The sequence below is a fragment of the Salvia splendens genome, chromosome 10 (assembly GCF_004379255.2).
Source record: "Salvia splendens isolate huo1 chromosome 10, SspV2, whole genome shotgun sequence".
Taxonomy (NCBI): Eukaryota; Viridiplantae; Streptophyta; class Magnoliopsida; order Lamiales; family Lamiaceae; genus Salvia; species Salvia splendens.
The window spans coordinates 8,500,048-8,519,206 of NC_056041.1; the positions used below are offsets into that span (position 1 = coordinate 8,500,048).

At 37.8% G+C, this 19,159-nt stretch overlaps 2 protein-coding genes across 8 annotated transcripts; one reads left to right on the forward strand and one right to left on the reverse strand.

Moving 5' to 3' along the window:
* Positions 1 to 762: 762 nt before the first annotated feature.
* On the reverse strand, positions 763 to 7,910 carry LOC121752282 (protein FAM135B-like). Of its 4 annotated transcripts, none has more exons than XM_042147268.1 (16): positions 7,756 to 7,910; positions 6,524 to 6,965; positions 6,339 to 6,424; positions 5,475 to 5,629; positions 4,972 to 5,036; positions 4,618 to 4,812; positions 4,131 to 4,185; positions 3,610 to 3,813; positions 3,362 to 3,495; positions 2,958 to 3,147; positions 2,782 to 2,841; positions 2,438 to 2,689; positions 1,998 to 2,256; positions 1,712 to 1,917; positions 1,553 to 1,598; positions 763 to 1,475 (listed from the first exon to the last, which is right to left on the reverse strand). In XM_042147268.1, exons 2-16 carry the CDS (start codon positions 6,778 to 6,780, stop codon positions 1,180 to 1,182), a joined length of 2,460 nt encoding a protein of 819 aa, XP_042003202.1. In that variant the 5' UTR covers positions 6,781 to 6,965; positions 7,756 to 7,910; the 3' UTR covers positions 763 to 1,179. The 4 variants fall into 4 exon arrangements, with proteins under 4 accessions (XP_042003202.1, XP_042003199.1, XP_042003201.1 ...); XM_042147265.1 differs by having other exon boundaries at positions 763 to 1,470; positions 1,548 to 1,598; positions 7,756 to 7,909; XM_042147267.1 differs by having other exon boundaries at positions 763 to 1,470; positions 1,548 to 1,598; positions 6,524 to 6,970; positions 7,756 to 7,908.
* A 5,128-nt stretch (positions 7,911 to 13,038) lies between these two features.
* On the forward strand, positions 13,039 to 17,642 carry LOC121753067. 4 transcript variants are annotated; one of them, XR_006040340.1, is made up of 5 exons: positions 13,039 to 13,139; positions 13,680 to 13,856; positions 14,634 to 15,875; positions 16,787 to 16,911; positions 17,507 to 17,636. XR_006040340.1 is itself a non-coding variant. In XM_042148226.1 (5 exons), exons 1-4 carry the CDS (start codon positions 13,125 to 13,127, stop codon positions 16,820 to 16,822), a joined length of 1,470 nt encoding a protein of 489 aa, XP_042004160.1. In that variant the 5' UTR covers positions 13,039 to 13,124; the 3' UTR covers positions 16,823 to 16,861; positions 17,507 to 17,642. The 4 variants fall into 4 exon arrangements, 3 of the variants coding, with proteins under 3 accessions (XP_042004160.1, XP_042004159.1, XP_042004158.1); XM_042148226.1 differs by having other exon boundaries at positions 16,787 to 16,861; positions 17,507 to 17,642; XM_042148225.1 differs by lacking the exon at positions 17,507 to 17,636 and having other exon boundaries at positions 16,787 to 17,104.
* Positions 17,643 to 19,159: the final 1,517 nt, after the last annotated feature.

Consider the following 19,159-nt stretch of genomic DNA (forward strand, 5'->3'; position numbering starts at 1 on the left):
CAGTATTTGCTTAATGGTGGTTAAAGTAAACAATGAATATCCACTAAACTTAATGAATCTGAAATGTGTGCCACTTGCAAACTTGCAATATTTCGACGCATATAGAATTAAGGGGTTAGTTTTTTTAAATGTTGCTAATCTATTTTACTCATGTCAATTTAATTATATTAAGTTTAATTTATTTGAAAATGGATACTGAACTAACATTTTGCCTCTCTATTGCAAAGTAAATTCATAGTCCACTTGGTTCAATGAATATCCCCATAAATTGATAGTAAAATCGATCCATCTAATTAAAGTGCATATCAAAAGTGCTGCAAATTGTTTACACCACATTCCAATCATACTTTGTCGCACAAAGTGCTCTTTTTCTAAGCATAAGATATTATATTACACGTTTACCCTCCCTTCATCCTATAAAAATAGAAATATTTGAGACGTCATAAATTTTAATGCATAAATTGTAAAATAAGAGAAATAGAAAGAAAAAATTATTGAAGTATTAGAGAATATGATCCACCTTGTTAGAGATTTTTTTTTACCAAAACCTAGAAATAAAATATTTTTATAAGACGGACCAAAATTGAAGGAGTGTACTTTTTTGGGATGGATAGAGTATTATAATTAATTAGCCTCGTTGAATATCCAAATTTGGCAAATAATTAATTTCACCAATTAATACTATATGCCAAGTGCCAACAGTATATAATGTACTGTATTTTCTAAGGAATTTAATCGATTTAGTGAAAAAGATAGATTTAATTTGCAAAAAATCACCATCTACCAAGCAATAATGTAGTTATAATACAGATAATGGTCACATCTGCAACGGAGCTTTACATTAACTATATCATCAATTATCAGTACTATTATCTAAGTCTATAATACAATTAGCAGGCTTTAAATTACCTCTAAACAAACTGTTTTAATTAACCATGCTAAATTAATAGTAAGAGACATCTCTGAGGGGTCTCTACTTAAAACTAATATACACTGCTACCCGCCAATGACAAGCATGGAGGGCAACGTCGTCGCCGCCGGGCTTCCACACCACGCCATCATCCCCAAGAGCCGGTGACACTTGGACCCTCTTGTAAAAAAATGGAGGTCGGATGGCGCTGAATACAGCTCAGGCACCCCGAGACTCTGCATTCAGGAGGAGATATGCCCGGCAGCAAATCAACGGAACAGTTCCGGGAAAGACCACATTATGAATTTGGCAAAGATGTCCGTCTCCAAGAACTTGATGTGAGCAGCACGTCCAATCAAGGTGTTCAAGTTTCTTCTTTGTAAGGAGATGTCGAAATTGACATCACAACGCAGCAACACGCGGTGCTCGGAGGAAGGTGCTCGGATCTGGTCCAGGTATTCGTTTAGCATCTCGAGGAAAAGTTTGCCCTTCTTCGAGTAGTCTCCTGAAGATGCAGGGCACATTTCGATTCTTGCGGAATGATATGGAACATAGCCATCCTGAGAATCAGATTACCAATGAGTTGAAAGGAAAAACAGAATAGAGGCAAAAGTAACCAAGGAAAAGGAGAAACTACCTGAGGTGAAGATAACAGAATAATGTTTTTGAAATGCTCCAACGTTTTTTCCTGCAAAATTTTATAATTCAAGAAAAGATTATTAGAAAACTCAAAAATCTAACACATGAATTCTATATACCATTTGATCCTTTACAAAATGGCAAAGAATTTTTAGGTTTCACCTTGCACAGTTTGTATAAGAAAGTATTTTGCAGATCAGGATCATCTGTGAAAGTCAGCTGATGAATGCACTGTGTGCCTTTGAGCTTCTTCAAGAGCCACAAACCCCCATTGAATAACGAGTTCGAACTGTAAAGGTAACCAAGATGTGGGCCAGATACCGAGACGTATGTGTGCAGGAATCTCAGATACGGTTCCATAATTGTCTCTGCAGGGAAGATGTGAAAATGAGCAATGGACAAGAAGAAGTCAATTGAGTGAGTGTTAGTTAGAGCTTAGTGTCTAAACCTGTGAGTGCAGTTCTTATAATGATATTTCCAATGGAATGTCCAACGAAGCTAAGTTTGATTGTTCTCAGGACCCCAGATCTAGACGCCTTATCCATTTTCTTTTTCACGAATGACACGACTTCTTGTGCTAGCCTCTGACCCATTTCTCTAAAGTCTCCAGATGTTTTATCTTCGTTAACTTCTGACATAAGAACTTCTGCCTTTGGTTCTATCAGAAGCCATTGGTTTCGGACAAGACGCAAGTCCAGATGATGGCCCTGCACATTGTGTGAAACTTTTGCAATTATTAATTGACAAATACACCAATAGCAGCTGACAGAATAATGTCTGTGATAAAATATCATTTTAGAGAAGCCATAGCAACAAAATAAATGAACACAATGTTGCTTTTGCAGTGTCAAACTAACAAGTGAAGCCAACGAGCACCATAGCACATGCCTGGAATCCATGGACAAAAACTACAATCTTCAGGACACGACCAGTTTGATGAGTGGGGCCAGATAGCTTGTTTGGAGGGATAGAGTCAACTCCAGCAACCAAGCCGTTTGTATATTTCTGGTCCAGCTGATTGAAATAGAAATTTCCGGTGGTTGAACGAACAGGTGCATTGACAACTCGCTCTACAATTACAATGGGGATGCGTGATGGGTCTCCAAATACATGCAAGTCTTGAATAGAACGATTATTGATCTGCAATCAAGCGATACATTCTCAAAATCTTTGTATTGCTAAAATCTACAACCAGTGAGTGAGATAATACCACACTCATAAAGAAAGCTAACCCTCATTTGTGCAATACTACGCCTATGAAGCTCCGCCCTCATAGCAGCAGTCTGAGCAGGCTACAGAGAGGATCCGAAAAAAGAGAAAAATAAAATTTACACAAACTGACTTCTGTAGCTAATAAAAAAAATACTGAAAAAGATAAGGAATGAAGTAGTTATGGTGATAGAATTACATCGCAAGCTAAGTTTCGTACAGAGGATCCTCGACCACGTAAACCACGAATGGCGGTATCATCCACTACACTGCTTATATACTGATGAGGAATCTCAGCCTTAGTGTAAACCATCCAGATGGACCATTCAGCTTTACGATCAACGGCCCACTGGTTGCAAAGATATTCAAGAATCTTCTTTGCGTTAGCCCTGAAATACCCACAAATTTTATAATTATAATTGGAGAAATGAGGTTACTGAGAAAATACAAGCATGTCTCACAACCACACAATTGCTAAGTAATATTCTACATTCCTAAAAGTGTGGCTTCTTTGTTCCCTATATTGCAATTGTAGCATGATCAATGCAGAATCAGAAACATGATTAGTAACTGACGAGGAAAAGTTTAACTGGAAAGACAAACCTGTGGAAGTTTAAAAATGTGCTCCACAAGTAATTCACTTGATTGCCTATCAAATCGAGTGACTTGACCAGCTTCTCTTCAGAGAGCGAATAGAGAAAATCATCAGGAAGAAAATCAGCTTTACCATTGTGTTTCTGCAAAAAGGAATATAGCAAAAGATTAGGTTGCAAAAGCTAACATGATAAAAAAATAGAACTGATAGGGCCAAGGGTCGATCACAGTGACAGAAAGTTCATATCGTGAAGAACCTGTGAAACTTCAAGGGGTTTGCTTGAAACATGCACTGGAATTTCAGCATCTGACAAGTCCTGATCAGATCTTTGAGTGGTACCAAAAAATATGCTAGAAGAAATTTCTTCCATTTCAATCGGTACATCAATAGCCTTGCTGAGCTTTTGTAGCTCTTCTAGAAGTACGTCGTGAGCACTTGATAATGCTTTGAAGAGTATAACCTGTTCAAAAGAATAACATAGCAAGAACTTTACACAATGACAAATGGAAGAGAATGAGCTTCAAAAGTTCCACCAGAAGCATACAATTTGCAAGAAGTGACTAACATGTCAACAGTCAAAGGCATTAATCAGTGGAAGCTCATACCAGCATATGGACTATTATTTTAAGACTAATAAAATATCATGAGTAACCAGATTGTAGAGAAAGCAACCGAGACAGATAGCAACACATGCACAATTGCACATGTAAGGGTATGAGTTATGCTATATGATAGGCATAAGGAAGCTATAGAAAGATATATCACAAGAAAACGTACTTGCTTTATTTTATTGTGCTCCACAGCAAGGTCATGTTTGTCAGATATAGGATCACTGGAAAAATAGAAGCTCTTGTTACTTCAACAGAATATAAGAAAGAATTTGGCAAAAGAAATGTGAATTAAAGAATTGTCTTTGTAATATGTTCAACATTTTTCTCTTCTCCCTTAATTCTTTTTCCATTACTTCATCTACATTCCTGACCAATGTCAGGATGTACACAGTCCAATTATTTATCTATATCTTTTCCTAAAACTTACTCATCCCTACAAGAGAAGTTTTACAACTCCTAAAGTATCAAAGCCCATGCAAACAGTGTAGCCTACAATGCAACATGTAATGATAGATGATATAAATATTTATTGTCCAAGCCCACCTAGGTGCATCAGACATGGTCATCAGCAACAAGTTACCAACACTAAAAAGTGGCGGAAGAAAAAAACAGTTCTCTGAGCCAAATAACATGATTTATAGAAAGGAACGAACCTGGGTACCTTCAGAGAGGAAGTGTGAACCTCACTTTTCAGCAGGCTAGCATGTACACTTGTATCAACTAATACAGCGTGAAATGCATCAAAATGAACCGGACAGTAGGCATGCAACCCTAAAAGTGCTTTAGGGGGGAGTCGGAATTCATGGACTGCAGCAGGGGATGTATCCAAGCAAGCATCAACATTATACCTAGAGTATTACATTCAAATGACTCAGGCCAAGTTGAAATAGAGCTCAACATATTGGTTTATTATCTCCACTCACTATAACATGTAATAGGGAGGATACCAGAGTTGTTTCTATGTCACTTCACGAGAAACAAATTAAAAAAGGATTAGTTCCATTCACCTGTTCTCCAAAACAGGAGCATACAACAGCTCAAATTTCACAATAACAGCAGAGGTCGAAGGATCCTGGAAGTTGAAACAACAATTCAGATGCTATATAAACTACAATATGAATATTATAAGTGTGCCTGCATCTGTGTGTGAGTGTGAAAAATAAAACCAAACAAAAGAAAATTTGATATTCCTGCTCTAAAACAGTGTCCTGCACAAGCTAGAGATGGCATAACAGTTAGCTCTAAACACCACCTAAATGCGTAGTGGCATCATTTAAACAATTTATATATCAGCAACAGTCGCTTTATCAAAAAATCATTCGACTCTAAGTCAGCTATCATTACTTCATTATAAACTAATTTGATTTTATTTCCAGTTTTTACACAAAAGGTAGGCCATCCACTTTATCTTTCTACGTTTGTTTCTTGACCTTGAGGAATTTTGGTATTTACAGTACACATGGATTACATAAGTGGCGTGGACATACCCCAAAAATTAATGGAACATTACCTCAAGTTTGCTGAGAGATAAGTTGAAAGAGACCATCATGGCCAAAAGTATATCCTGTCTTGCATATCTGATGCGGAAAGGTTGTGTTGAAAAGCTATGGTCAGTGTCATCAATTCTCCAGACACCATATATATCATCAGAACCCAAATCAGGTGCTGCTTCAGATACAGAAACTACGTCAATCCTTCCAGCTCTCATAAAAATAAATGAGAAGTCATTCCATTAACTAATCGAGACAGCAAGCCTTTTCCAGATCATTACAAGAGTTAGGGTTATATACAAAAAAACTGCCGCGACATAAGGCCTATTTGCAGAAGCTACTGGAGTCCATAGAGTACAAAACGCCACTAAATTATCATCAAGAAAAAAAATATATTGACCTTTACCTTTTTTAAAAAGTAAATGGTTGCACACCAAAAATCTGGACTTAAGTAGTATATTAAATTGGAAAACTAACACACAGATATCAATGAAGTACTTTTAAATTGTTCTCCTAAGGTATATTTTGAATTTAAAAGAAACCAAGTACAGTAGCAAAACTTTTCAGTAATTCCTAACTCAGCTCCACGGAATAACATGGACAAAGTGGATGCAAAAAAATTCACCTTGACTTTTAGAAAGTTTGAAACATATGATACAAACACACATGTTAGTATCAACTATATTCATGGGGGTTTAATCTTCTGTGTCTAATTCTTCCGTCAAGTACATAAGAGGGGAGAACATTAGAATCTGGAAGTTATTCTTCACCCATGCTCATATTACAGTGAACTATTAGAAAATTTGCAATAACAAATATTGCAGAGCCATGGATTACCTTACAAGACAAGGGATCTACCGGTTAAGTAAATGCTAGGAAATTACCTTCATATTGAACAACTCTTGCTGGCGTTCCAAAGGATCCAGAATCATCATTCTCCCACCTAATCGTAATCTTAAGTTGATACCATCTAAAATTTAAAAAAAAAGCAGATAGAATTTGTTAAATACAAATAATTATGTCAAAAAGTTCAACAATGATATAAAAAGTCGAACTAAATTAACCTCACCCTTGCTGAAACAAGTCGAGGTTGTGAAATCGATGGATGTATATTGAAATCTCATGTATAGCCCCTAAAATAGGCAATTTAAATGTTTCACTATCATGTTTGAGATTGATAGCATTCAATGGAGACTTGTGAGGCTGAACAAATTTTGGCTGATGTAAGGGCTTGGCATCAGGTCCCTTCAACCTCCTAGGACCCATCGATGATGATTTATTGAACCCATTGATCATCCATTTGAGATGCTGAAGTAAAACTGACATTTATGATATACTTCCCAGGTAGAATTTAGCATCCCTCCAATTCCTCAAATCAAAAGACAATTCTTTATTGGTTTAGATTCTTTATTGCATAAGCAAGGAAGCTTCATGGCGGAAAAAGGATATTGAAAACATTTCCCCCAACTATATAAGTGTCTCTAAAAAGCAGCCCCTTCACCAGAGATCTTCTGCACTATGATATAAATACCTCATCACTAATATTACATAAAATGGAGACTTGAGAATACTAGAATTGTGAGAATTACAGAGCAGAGACAAGACACTCGACGCGCAAGTTTTCTAAGCCTGTTACTATGCACATCGTACAAGGATATACATTTCTCCTTGGCAACTGAGTTATCTGCGAAACTATTGATAGAACCTTAAATATTTTTTTGTGAATTGATTGACCAATCGGTCTCTATATTATAATTACTTAAAACATCTTCTTAAAGCACTTAATTTTTGTCTTCTAGAACTGATACTCAGTCATCAGTCAGTCAACAATTCACTCACTACCAATCAAAATTTAAAAATCAATGGGTTATAAAAGAACTCAATACATCAAATCCTCCCACAGCAAGCAGCATCAGTAGCTACAACAAAATTCCAGCATTAATCTATATGACTATATGTAAGCAAAAAGGATCAAACAAGATCAAAACTTTTGCAAACGTCAAATTGTTAACAAACCCCAATAACAAGTCCAGAACTTACTGCATTCGGATACTACTAAAACTTGATTACAGTTCAGTCTCACTACCAAAAAAAAACTCATATAATTAAACTCACACTCAAATACAACTCAACATATCCAAATTGCTACAAACAACAAGATATTAGATTGATAGAAACAGCAATTAGAGGTGAAATTGAATTCAAAACAAATGAAACAAGCAATTAGAAAAACATTTCGAGGCATTGGCAGTTGAATCCGCTGATCTCAATAACAAACTTTAAATAAATGAGTTGGCAAACCTGGGAACGGGGCCTGCATTTGAGAGGTAGTAAAGAGGAATAGGGAGCTTTGATCCCGGCGGCGGCGCGTGGGAGGTGTGTAGTGATAGAGACAGAGACGATAGGGAGTCTTCAACAGTAAGGTCGTATTTGGATAGCTCAGTTAACTACGACGAAACTTTCTTAAATTTATAATTTATTCTATTTTCTTTCACTTTTTATAGTAATATATGTATTCATGCTGAAATTATTGGAGTTGTGACTATGCTTTAGGAAACATTTAGTTATGGACGCATATTCACATACACATTAAATTTGGATGGATGCTGAAATTATTCAAATCCGATATAATTTATATCGAATAAAATTGATCCTCTACTTTTGACCTAAGAGAATAACAATAGTGTTTATATAAAAAAGAGAGAGAATAATAGTAGGTGGATTTCAAAAACCACTTAAAATACACAAATTTTTATTCACGTTAAGTACTTTTATGTATTTTTTAATTCATATGGAGTATATTATTGTATTTAACATTATACATCGATAGATAATTTACTAGTACAATAGTACTATGAGAACAATTCATATGTACGTTTATTTTTAGTTCAATGTTTTTCATTAGTAGCTATTAAATGGGCTTGCTACTTTTATAAATAGGATTGCTCGTTATTAATATATTTTGTAGCATGGTTAAAAATGACCGATTCACATTGCTATTTATTGTTAACTTTGTTGATTTTCTCTTATTGTAACAGTTAATTATTGTTATTTAATTAAGCTGTTTCTTTATTTGTACGAGTTCTAATTTCTAACAAAGAGAGATACACATTAAAGTAACTATGATTTAATTTCCTATATTTTATCTTTCAATTAGTAGGAGCAAATAATGATGAATAGTTGGTGAGAAATTTTAACATGGGTTGCCTCGGATGAAATAACGAAAATACATCCAGATATATATAATTGGTCTTTACCCTATTGGGGGGGGGGGGGGGGGGGGGGGGGTTCTCACTTTGGTGGTATGAAAAGAAAATCATTGATTCCTAAATTAACCTATAGATACATTATATAGAAATAAACTTAAAAAAAATAAAAATAGCATTTTCCCCCTAAACTATATCCTCTTTTACACATTTTTATCTCTTATACAGTTATACTATCTTTCCTTTATCCTCTTTTCTGTCTTTCTTAATCAATACAAAGGAATGTATTGATTACTAGTGAAATACTTAGAAGAGAATAATGAGTAATTAAAAAAGGGTAGAAAAACAAAAAATGACATTTCCATCTACAGAAAAGAACAAAAATGACATAAAATATGTTGTCAAATGAAATCAACTAGATAATAACCGAGGCCAGTCTTAATTTTGGGCATATTGTGACTCGGTCATGCCTATCAAACTGTGTATCCTAGTTTGATTTTTGCCCAATTTGTAAAATTATTCGAACTACCAATAATTGAACTATTTAATTTTTTAAACTACTCCATCTGTTCCACTCAATATGGCCACATTCTTGAGTGGTACGAGATTTTAGGAAGTGTTGTTAGATAGTTGAATATTTTAATGAGAAGAGAATAGATTATTTCTAAAATTGAAAAGAGATCGTCTTGATTGGGACTAAAAAAAAGATAGTCAGCTTGAAAGGGATAGAGGGAATAACAAATGTCACAAGTGTATGATGTTATTGTTATTTTTTTATTAATCCAGGTGTTCAACAATGTTTTTAAATTTTGCAAGCAATAACATGTATGTACCTAAATTATTTTATGTTTTACAGTTTTTGAAATGCCACAATTGTCTCATAACCATAACAAGTCTATCGTATTTGTGGTGAAGCAAACCATATCCCACATCGGAGAATAGACAAGAGTTGCAAGCATATAAATGGGCTACCCCAACTCCATTAGTATGAGGCCTTTTGGGGAGTACCCAAGAGCAAAACCGTGAGGGCTTTGCCCAAAGCGGACAATATCATACTAATGTGGAGTTCGGGTGTGCACCACCGATACCCAACAGTGATATCAGAGCCCTGGTTCAGGGGCTGGGCCTGTGTGGCTCGGGGTTCGGTGGGTTGCGCTTGCAAGTTCTCTGATGTCTCTCCGTGAGCTCGACCAAGACTTGTGGTGACCTGGTGACCTGTAACATGGGGGCACAGACATGTGGTCTTGGTCTGGTGGTCTTGGTTTGAGGGGAGGATTGTGGTGAAGCAAACCATATCCCACATCGGAGAATAGACAAGAGTTGCAAGCATATAAATGAGCTACCCCAACTCCATTAGTATGAGGCATTTTGGGGAGTACCCAAGAGCAAAACCGTGAGGGCTTTGCCCAAAGCGGACGATATCATACTAATGTGGAGTTCGGGTGTGCACCACCGATACCCAACAGTGGTATCAGAGCCCTGGTTCAGGGGCTGGGCCTGTGTGGCTCGGGGTTCGGTGGGTTGCGCTTGCAAGTTCTCCGATGTCTCTGCGTGAGCTCGACCAAGACTTGTGGTGACCTGGTGACCTGTAACATGGGGGCACAGACATGTGGTCTTGGTCTGGTGGTCTTGGTTTGAGGGGAGGATTGTGGTGAAGCAAACCATATCCCACATCGGAGAATGAACAAGAGTTGCAAGCATATAAATGGACTACCCCAACTCCATTAGTATGAGGCCTTTTGGGGAGTACCCCAAGAGTAAAACCGTGAGGGCTTTTGCCCAAAGCGGACAATATCATACTAATGTAGAGTTCGGGTGTGCACCACCGATACCCAACAGTGGTATCAGAGCCCTGGTTCAGGGGCTGGGCCTGTGTGGCTCGGGGTTCGGTGGGTTGCGCTTGCAAGTTCTCCGATGTCTCTCCGTGAGCTCGACCAAGACTTGTGGTGACCTGGTGACCTGTAACATGGGGGCACAGACATGTGGTCTTGGTCTGGTGGTCTTGGTTTGAGGGGAGGATTGTGGTGAAGCAAACCATATCCCACATCGGAGAATGAACAAGAGTTGCAAGCATATAAATGGACTACCCCAACTCCATTAGTATGAGGCCTTTTGGGAAGTACCCCAAGAACAAAACCGTGAGGGCTTTGCCCAAAGCGGACAATATCATACTAATGTGGAGTTCGGGTGTGCACCACCGATACCCAACAGTGGTATCAGAGCCCTGGTTCAGGGGCTGGGCCTGTGTGGCTCGGGGTTCGGTGGGTTGCGCTTGCAAGTTCTCTGATGTCTCTCCGTGAGCTCGACCAAGACTTGTGGTGACCTGGTGACCTGTAACATGGGGGCACAGACATGTGGTCTTGGTCTGGTGGTCTTGGTTTGAGGGGAGGATTGTGGTGAAGCAAACCATATCCCACATCGGAGAATAGACAAGAGTTGCAAGCATATAAATGGGCTACCCCAACTCCATTAGTATGAGGCCTTTTGGGGAGTACCCAAGAGCAAAACCGTGAGGGCTTTGCCCAAAGCGGACAATATCATACTAATGTGGAGTTCGGGTGTGCACCACCGATACCCAACAGTATTGAATATACTCCGTATTAATTTTGATTAGTTTACACATATCTGCAGTCCAAATTTCAAAAGATTGCGGCATCTTCGTGGGTGGCCATATTGATGAAAAAGATACCTATGTAGTAGTAGTAGTACTTATGTATTTGACGACATACCTGAGAAATGTAGTGAGAGATGTAATTATTGTGGAGAATATGAAGTGTTTGCAAAATTATGGTAGTATTATAAAATTAAGCAATGACATATTTCTCTCTATTTAATACTAAGACACTCACATTTCTCTCTCCAATTATATGCATTAACCAACAACTCCTAAAATCTCGTGCCGACTAAGAAATAGTCATTTTAGCCGGGATAGATGAATTATTTCCCACGAACTTTAAAATTGGTTTAGAATATCACAAGTCTTGCACTTTGTTTGCTATTTCCCAAATTGATCAAAACAAGATATTTTCTTTAGCATCCGCAATAGTGCGGATGTCCCGGCGGACTTCCCAAAAACATATTCTGCCACGTCATAAGGATCTCCCACTGCACAATGACGGACATCCACAAAAAAAAATTAAAAAAATGGGACATCCGTCGTGGCACCGCAATGGCGGACGTCATGAAGGATGTCCCGACGGACGTCCTGGAAAGCCGCGGATGTGCGGTGTCCGCAGCCGACGTCCGCGTCCGCCCCTCCCTCGCCTAATGGCGGATGTCCCCCGCGGATGTCCGGCACGCCGGTCCGACGTCCGGCGGGACATCCCCCATTGTGGATGCTCTTAAAATCTTATTTACGTGGACAGCCGTGATAAATTCTACTCCCTCCGTCTCAAGATATTAGACTCATTTCTTTTGGCACAATAATTTAGGAGGTGTTGTTTAGTAGTAAGTGGGGTTGGTAATAAAAGGAGATTTTTACCATAAAATATAAATTGTTCAAGTATGTTGGGACAACCTAAAATAGTATATGAGTCTAATATCTTGGGACATAGGGAGTATGATATTTTAAACAACTTTTTAAGCTTATAACAATTATAGTTGAATAAATAGTCACATGAAAACCATATTAATTTAATTGTATTAATTATAATAAAAAAAATTTCATAAATTAGTCAAATAAAATATAGTGATAGGTATATTTTTTTTCTTCATTGACATATAGTTTGGTACACTTCAACAAAATCAATTCTTTTGTTGCATTTACCATTTAAAAGACACTAATCACACTATACTAGAGATCATGAATCAGTATTAATTCTCATGAGGGGTGTTCGGTTGACAAGATTAAATCTCATGATTAAATATGTATCATGTTTGGTTCATAAGATTGAACCCTTCAACTTAATCCTAGATGGATAGCTCATGATAATTAGTCATAGCCTTCCCCCTCCAACTAAAATAATCTCACAACTTAATCTTAAATGGATAGTCTCATGATATTAGTTATGACAACCGAACGCCACCATGGAGTACCACTAGTCATAGATAAAAAAATGAGTATATAATAGTAGTAAAAGAGATGAGATAATAAATAAAGAGACCTTAGGATAAGATGCAATAGAAACACAAGTACAAAAACATTATTAATGACAGTATCGATACCAATACGCTGTTCCCTCCAAAAGCTATCTCCATGCATTGGGACACGTGTCGGTGTGACAGAACCTCCACATCACTCATGTGGGACCCATAGTGTATGGACGGATTCCAACCATCCGTGGCGCTTCCGTAAATCTGCCTCCCTGACAAGGGCAAAAATGTAATTCAATCAAACAGAAGTTTCAATTCATAACAGACAGCTCTGCTGCGCAAGTGCGCAAAATTAAGAGACAACCGAAAAGAAACTATTTTTCGGTCTGAGAAATTTCAAGCTAATAAAAGGTTTGATTTTTTTCAGAGATTATGGACGCCGACGAGGTAAATTTCGCCGCCCTTTTTTGGGATTTCCGGCCGTCTTCTGCGGCGGAGCCCTTGTTTAATTCTTGAAGCAGCACTACCACCAACTACCAAACTGATTCTTTATTTTTTCTTTTTTTTGTTTCTTTTTCACAGTTGTTGCATTCATTCTCTGTGGGTTTTGATTCAGTCTTGTTTTGATGGGTTTTTCCTTTTTCTTTTAATATTTTTTTTCCTGGTTTTGGGAGTTGGTTTGGGTTTCTGTGTTTTTGAAAACCTCTACGACTCCTTTTTTTGTTGCTTGCAAATGGTGGTGTTTCTCGGTAGCTTTTTCATCTTCATTTGATGATTGTCGTGTTTTTAGGGAAAAGTTGTGATTTTTAGTTGATCTTTGTTTTTTTTTCTCGAATTATTTTCTTGTTGCAAAAGGGGTGAATTTTGGTACTTGTTCATATCTTTCTTGAAATCTTTCTTGATTGTGTAGGCATGCAGGAGTGAGCATTTCTTGGAAGGGGGTTTGCTTATCTATTTATTTTGTCTGATTTTGTTTTGTTTTGGTAGAAATTAACGGCGTTGAAGAAGGCGTATGCTGATATAATATTGGGCATATCTAAGGAGGCAGCGGTGAGGGTTATGGCGTCTGAGAAGAAGTCGGTAAGGTATCAGCACGAGCTGAAGGCCGCGAAGGAGGAGGGCGTGCGAATGCTGATGCGCCTTAAGCATATGATGGATGCTAAGGTGATGCATTTGAAGCTGATGTTTGATGTTTGGTTTTCGTTTGTTTTGGAGTTATTGTGATGGTTTTGGGGAATTTGTAGGTCTCTATCTGTCTAGAGCTGTTTTTTTAATGATTTTGTTGATTGATTGTGCTTTTGATAGGGTATTGCATCTGAGGTTTTATGCTGATGGTTATTGTTGGTTTGTGTTTATGTCTATTGTTTTAGTAATTTATGCGAGTTCATGGTCGATCAAATGGTTGTTGCCTGGGGATAGATTGAAATGTAGGTTCTGTGAGAAGTTAAGCATGTCCTGTGTCCACTAAACTATGAGATTGTTTAGAGAAAGTAAGCTTTTTTGTTTTGATGACTCGAGTTGAACTTTACGACTCATGGGATTCATGATGGTATTTTATTTATATGGTACCAAAATGGAATTAGGATTAGCTACATGTGTTTTTGTCTTTTCTACCTCTCTCAACACATGTGTTAATAGGATTATCTCAGTAAAATGTAAAGAGGGCAGGGTCATATAATTAATCTCTGCACGTAGCCGATATATATTAATGCTGGCTCAGATAAGTTGACCTGTTTCTTTTCTTACTTTATGTCTCAAGTCTTTTGAAGTCTGTGATTCATGGGATTCGAGAAAAGATTTTTATTCAAAATGGAACGAAAAATTCGAGAGAGTAGCATTCGTTCCCACATACCATACTCAGATTTAGTATATCCAATAATGTAATAGAACGAATTCACATGTCTCTTTTTTTGTTACTGATATATTTAGTAAACATCGCAGAATAGTGAAGCCGAAGCAGCAGGCGTGCATCAGCAGAATAAGATTGAAGAGCTCGAGGCTCAACTTCAGGAAGCTGAAGATATTGTAAGAGATCTCAGAGATGAGTTGTCAGACGTGCAAGCTGAACTGGAAAGGATGAAGAGCGGAAATTCACATCATATAGTTAAACACAAAAACACTTGTTTGGTAGAAATACCGGTAGAGGATAAAATCTCTTCTTGCCAATCCTATGAATACCTTCCTCCTAACAAATCTTCTGTAGCTCTCGGTGCAACAGTTTCACATCCCGTCCAAAGAAATGAATGCCAAAAATGCTATACCAAGATAGCTTGTATATGTGGTGCATATGTCAGGGACCGAGATTTGCCTTCTATAGTATTAAGAGGCAAAGATCCTGGGCTCTACAGAAATGGATGTACACAAAGAATCCGTGCATGTGAAAGAAACCATTCAGATAGGGATTTGAGTCTCTCAGAGGAAACAGACAAAGTGACTGACGAGAAGAATGTCACAGAGCAGATGGAAGCTAGAGACACGTCTGAGACACCAGCTTCCGGAGGTAAAATTCTGACTGAACTTGAGAAGAAACTATTGGCAGAAATCAACCTCGGCACCTTCCAACCATTTCCCCAGAAAAGGAGGAGAGCTGTTAGACGGCGAAAGATGATAAAACCATTGGCAGGGAAAGGACATTCTCTGTTACAAAAGCCTGATCAGTTGCCTGCACATTCTTCAACCAGTGATGGTATTCCAGCTTATGCCAGTGCTGAAAATCCTTCTGAGATAGGTCCAAGATTTCCGCGTGATGAAGCTGAACTGCAAACTCAGCGGGAATGTACAAAAGCTACTCAGGATAACTCCGAGATTGTGGAAATTTGTAATTCAGCAGTGCCAATGGGTGGAGGAGTGAATGAGGAAGTTATGCCTTTGGAGTTGATAGCTGGGTGTTTGGAGAGTTTGCCTACCGATAGTGAAATGGATGTGACATCTCATAATTTGAATTCATTTGATATCACTGAAGGCCTTTCCAGACGACCTGCTAGGGAAAGAGTGTTCAAATACACATTTCAAAGGAAACGAAAGAGAGAAGCTTTGGTTGTATCTGAAGTGAATGGCACTTGTGAGACTGAGAAGAAAATCAGAGACGAGCAAAATGGTAACGTGAAGCAGGAGCAATCCAAGCTCAGCTTGTCAAAGGAGTCATCACGAGAATGTAGGCGACTAGCTCAAGTTGCTCGGCAGGTTGGTAAATTTGAAAACCTGAAAGCGTACCTAACTGCATTATGCATGAACATATGTTTTAACAAGGTCATTATAGTTCAACCATAACTGCATTTTCAAGGTTTTTATTGAATTCTGAGGTTGTCCAATTCCTTCATTGGCGTGTATCTCACCGTTTCCACTCAGTATTCTTCATCTTGCATGGAGGTGTCTCAGATAGTACCTTTGCCATTATTTTGCAATTTCCATATAATGCTGTGAGAACTTTCACTCCTTTTTCTCCTGTTTAAAATGTCTTTGCCTCACAAAACCGTCTTTGGACTGCTATAAGTGAAAGAAGGCAACACGACTGTGGGCTACCCGACCTCAAAGGCACTAATAGAGTTACATCAATGTGTGTGCTGAACTTCTAAAACTAGAATGTCTTCAGTTACAACTATCATCTTCTTACTCATGAGAAAAACGTGTACCCCTTACTCGTGTAACTGACATCACTTTCAAGCAAATGCACACATGAGAGAGAGAGAGAGAGTTACTGATAAGTGATGGCTATGATTGGGGGGCTGAGGGATGTGGGTGCTTGAAGCATTGCCTAGTTTATGTTTTACTCTGCCGGAACATGCGATAAAAGTAAAATCTTTTGTGCTGTTTGTGTAATATCCATCAGAGCCGATCCATTTACACATTTGACTTGCTAATTTGCTGATTGATTGATATGCTTTATAACAGATGAACCCCCCAAAATATTCAAACCGAAGTTCTTGCAAATCTGGCCTATTTCGGTAGTTGAACATGTCTTTATATCAATGTCAAATGCAGATGACCTTTTTATTCTGCCCTTCAACTTCGCATCAAATCTGTATGTTCCATATCATATTCTTGGATACAACATATCTCACAATCTTCGTGTTGCTTGTCTCTGAGCCGTGCAGCTTATATCTTTATCCGACAAGAAGTGGTGGCGCTGAACGCGGCTGGAAATAGAGAGGAGGGCTGCAATCTAGCAGGTCTGACTGCGAGGAAGGTGTAGTAGCGTGTTAGTTGGTAAAAAAGAAAAGTAAGTGAGAAAAAAATGTGGAGGTTATGTCCCATTAATTTGATGAGTTACTGAAATTTAACTCTCTAACTAATCATTTTAGACCTTCCATTCAATACCAGTCTTATTCATCTCTCAGTTGTTGGCTTGTGTGATACTTCTATTCTATCCCCTATTTTACTATTTATTTCAGCATTGAAAATTGATCTGTTAATTATGATCGACTACAGTATATTATTTTCATGTTCTTAAATATTACTTAATATATTCAGTTTATGTTTTATAGAAAAATGCTTCGAATTAGATATAGATTATTGCTACAAATTCTTTGTTTACATAAAAAAAATCGTAGTCATTTTGTCAAGCAGCGGCTAAAATTGACATTCTCGTATTTTAGACTGCAGACAAAAGTCAGATTTTCGTAATTTTAACTGTAAAGTTGGCCTCAAAAATTAATAAAACCAAAAGGAAAATAGTGTAAAAACGTAAATACCGAGTGCTGCAAGGGCAATATTGTAACTTGGTTAATCAACTTGATGAATCTTGGGAAACTGTAATTTAACCCAGGGATTTATGCATTTTGCTTTCTGATAAACCCTGATTTTCACAAATTTAGGTCACAAATTCTTGAATAGCTGAGATTCTGCGGGACGAGGAGGAATCGTGCGATTGAATCACCGGCGCTGAGGGAAAATGGCAGTCGCGAGTAAAATTGGTGATTGGGCTTTCAAAGCGTTCACGGCGGGGCTCGGCGTCGCCACCGTATACATGACCGCTACTTTCTCCCTCAATATCTACCGTGGTCTCGCCTGGCACAAGGAACAAAAGGTTTAAATATTGCTACTGCTTGTTCACTTTCGCATAATTTCAGGATTCTGTTTGGTATCGGATGGTTTCTGAAAATAAAAAAAAACCGGCTTTATTGTGTTTATACGCTTTTGTGCTGTATTTCTGTGTGCAATTGAAATTTACTGGTGTTAAGATTATGATAATTTGTTTGTTCGCATATGTCTTATTGCACTTGAATTTAGGGAAATTAGAATTCTAGATCTCATGAACTACAGGAATCAGTTTGAAATGATTATTAGATTTTTGGTCATTCTATGCGTTGGTAGAATCTAACGTTCTCGTTGCTGATTGCTCCAGTGGCAACGGAAAGCCTGAGATTTTTGAAGTTATTCTTTACATGCTTTTCTGTATTCTATTTTATGAGCAGTTTCAAGCCTCGTTTCTGTGGTTTTTATTATGTACTTAGGTCGAGTTTCTTGATTCAGATCGACCCATTGGATGGGCACCGTGGGCATAGCATCCATCTCATGTCTTAGGATGAGTTAAGATTAGCAACATGAATCCCCGTATAGAATATCTCTCTACAGCTTGTGGGTGAGGGATTTCTGTACTAGTTTGCAGCGGTGCTACACAAGATGAGATTCCCCAGATTAGAAAATGTAATACAAGCAGAGTAATTTTTCTGACTAGCTGGTCACTGAGTCACTCTTGAACCATGTAGTACTCCTCTAATAGTCATCTTTGTGAAAATATTTGATCTGGAATCAGTGTTTTTGGTGTACGGGGTTTTTACGATCCATTCCGGTGATCTTGACTACTTGAACCCTATGTGAACATAATTTATAGTAGAACTAATAGTTAGGCATTTGGCTACCAGTTTCTCACAAGAACAAGAGAATTCCAGTGGATACTTGTAATTTTGTCATTTACCAAAATGCAATGGAAAATACTGCTTGAAATAATAATTGGAATGTGGCGAAATAGTGTATAGAGAACTATCTCCAAGGGAGACTTCCCAGCTGAGAAGAGAAACAGGACGAGATGTGAGAATGACTGTGGGAATTCTGGTGCTTATTTGCTCTCCATATTGAGCCTAAGAGCCTTTATAATTGATAAATGGTGTTGAAGGTGTAAACTTTTCATCCAGATTTAATTCTGATAGTCTTTATCAGATTTAGTTAATGTATGTAGCTACTGACTGTTCACTGGGCATTGAACCATTGTGTTCACACTTCACTGCTTGTAGATTAACTTTTGCATATACTAGTTGCATTCTGAAGGCCAATTAGTCAGTTTTTCATTACTTCCCCAGTCATCATTCTGATGTTATTTTAATATGTTTACATTTACAATATCAGAAGGAGAAATCTCTGATGCTTTCTTAATCCAGCCATATTATTTCACCATAGTTGGTTTTGCTATATTGGGTCGTGTGCTGTCAATGACCAATGCTTTCCTTTTGCAGAAGGCAGGAAATGAG

Bases quoted from the DNA above. Each gene is read 5' to 3' on its own strand.
- LOC121752282 (XM_042147268.1), bottom strand. From the start codon at position 6,780: ATGTCAGTTTTACTTCAGCATCTCAAATGGATGATCAATGGGTTCAAT. The intron at 3,148-3,361 runs GTTTGTCTTTCC...TGGGTATTTCAG, and splicing joins ACATTTTTAAACTTCCACAG to GGCTAACGCAAAGAAGATTC. The intron at 1,599-1,711 runs GTGAAACCTAAA...AAAATTTTGCAG, and splicing joins TCTTATACAAACTGTGCAAG to GAAAAAACGTTGGAGCATTT.
- LOC121753067 (XM_042148224.1), top strand. The intron at 13,857-14,633 runs GTGATGCATTTG...TAAACATCGCAG, and splicing joins AGCATATGATGGATGCTAAG to AATAGTGAAGCCGAAGCAGC. The intron at 15,876-16,583 runs GTTGGTAAATTT...GCTTTATAACAG, and splicing joins TAGCTCAAGTTGCTCGGCAG to ATGAACCCCCCAAAATATTC.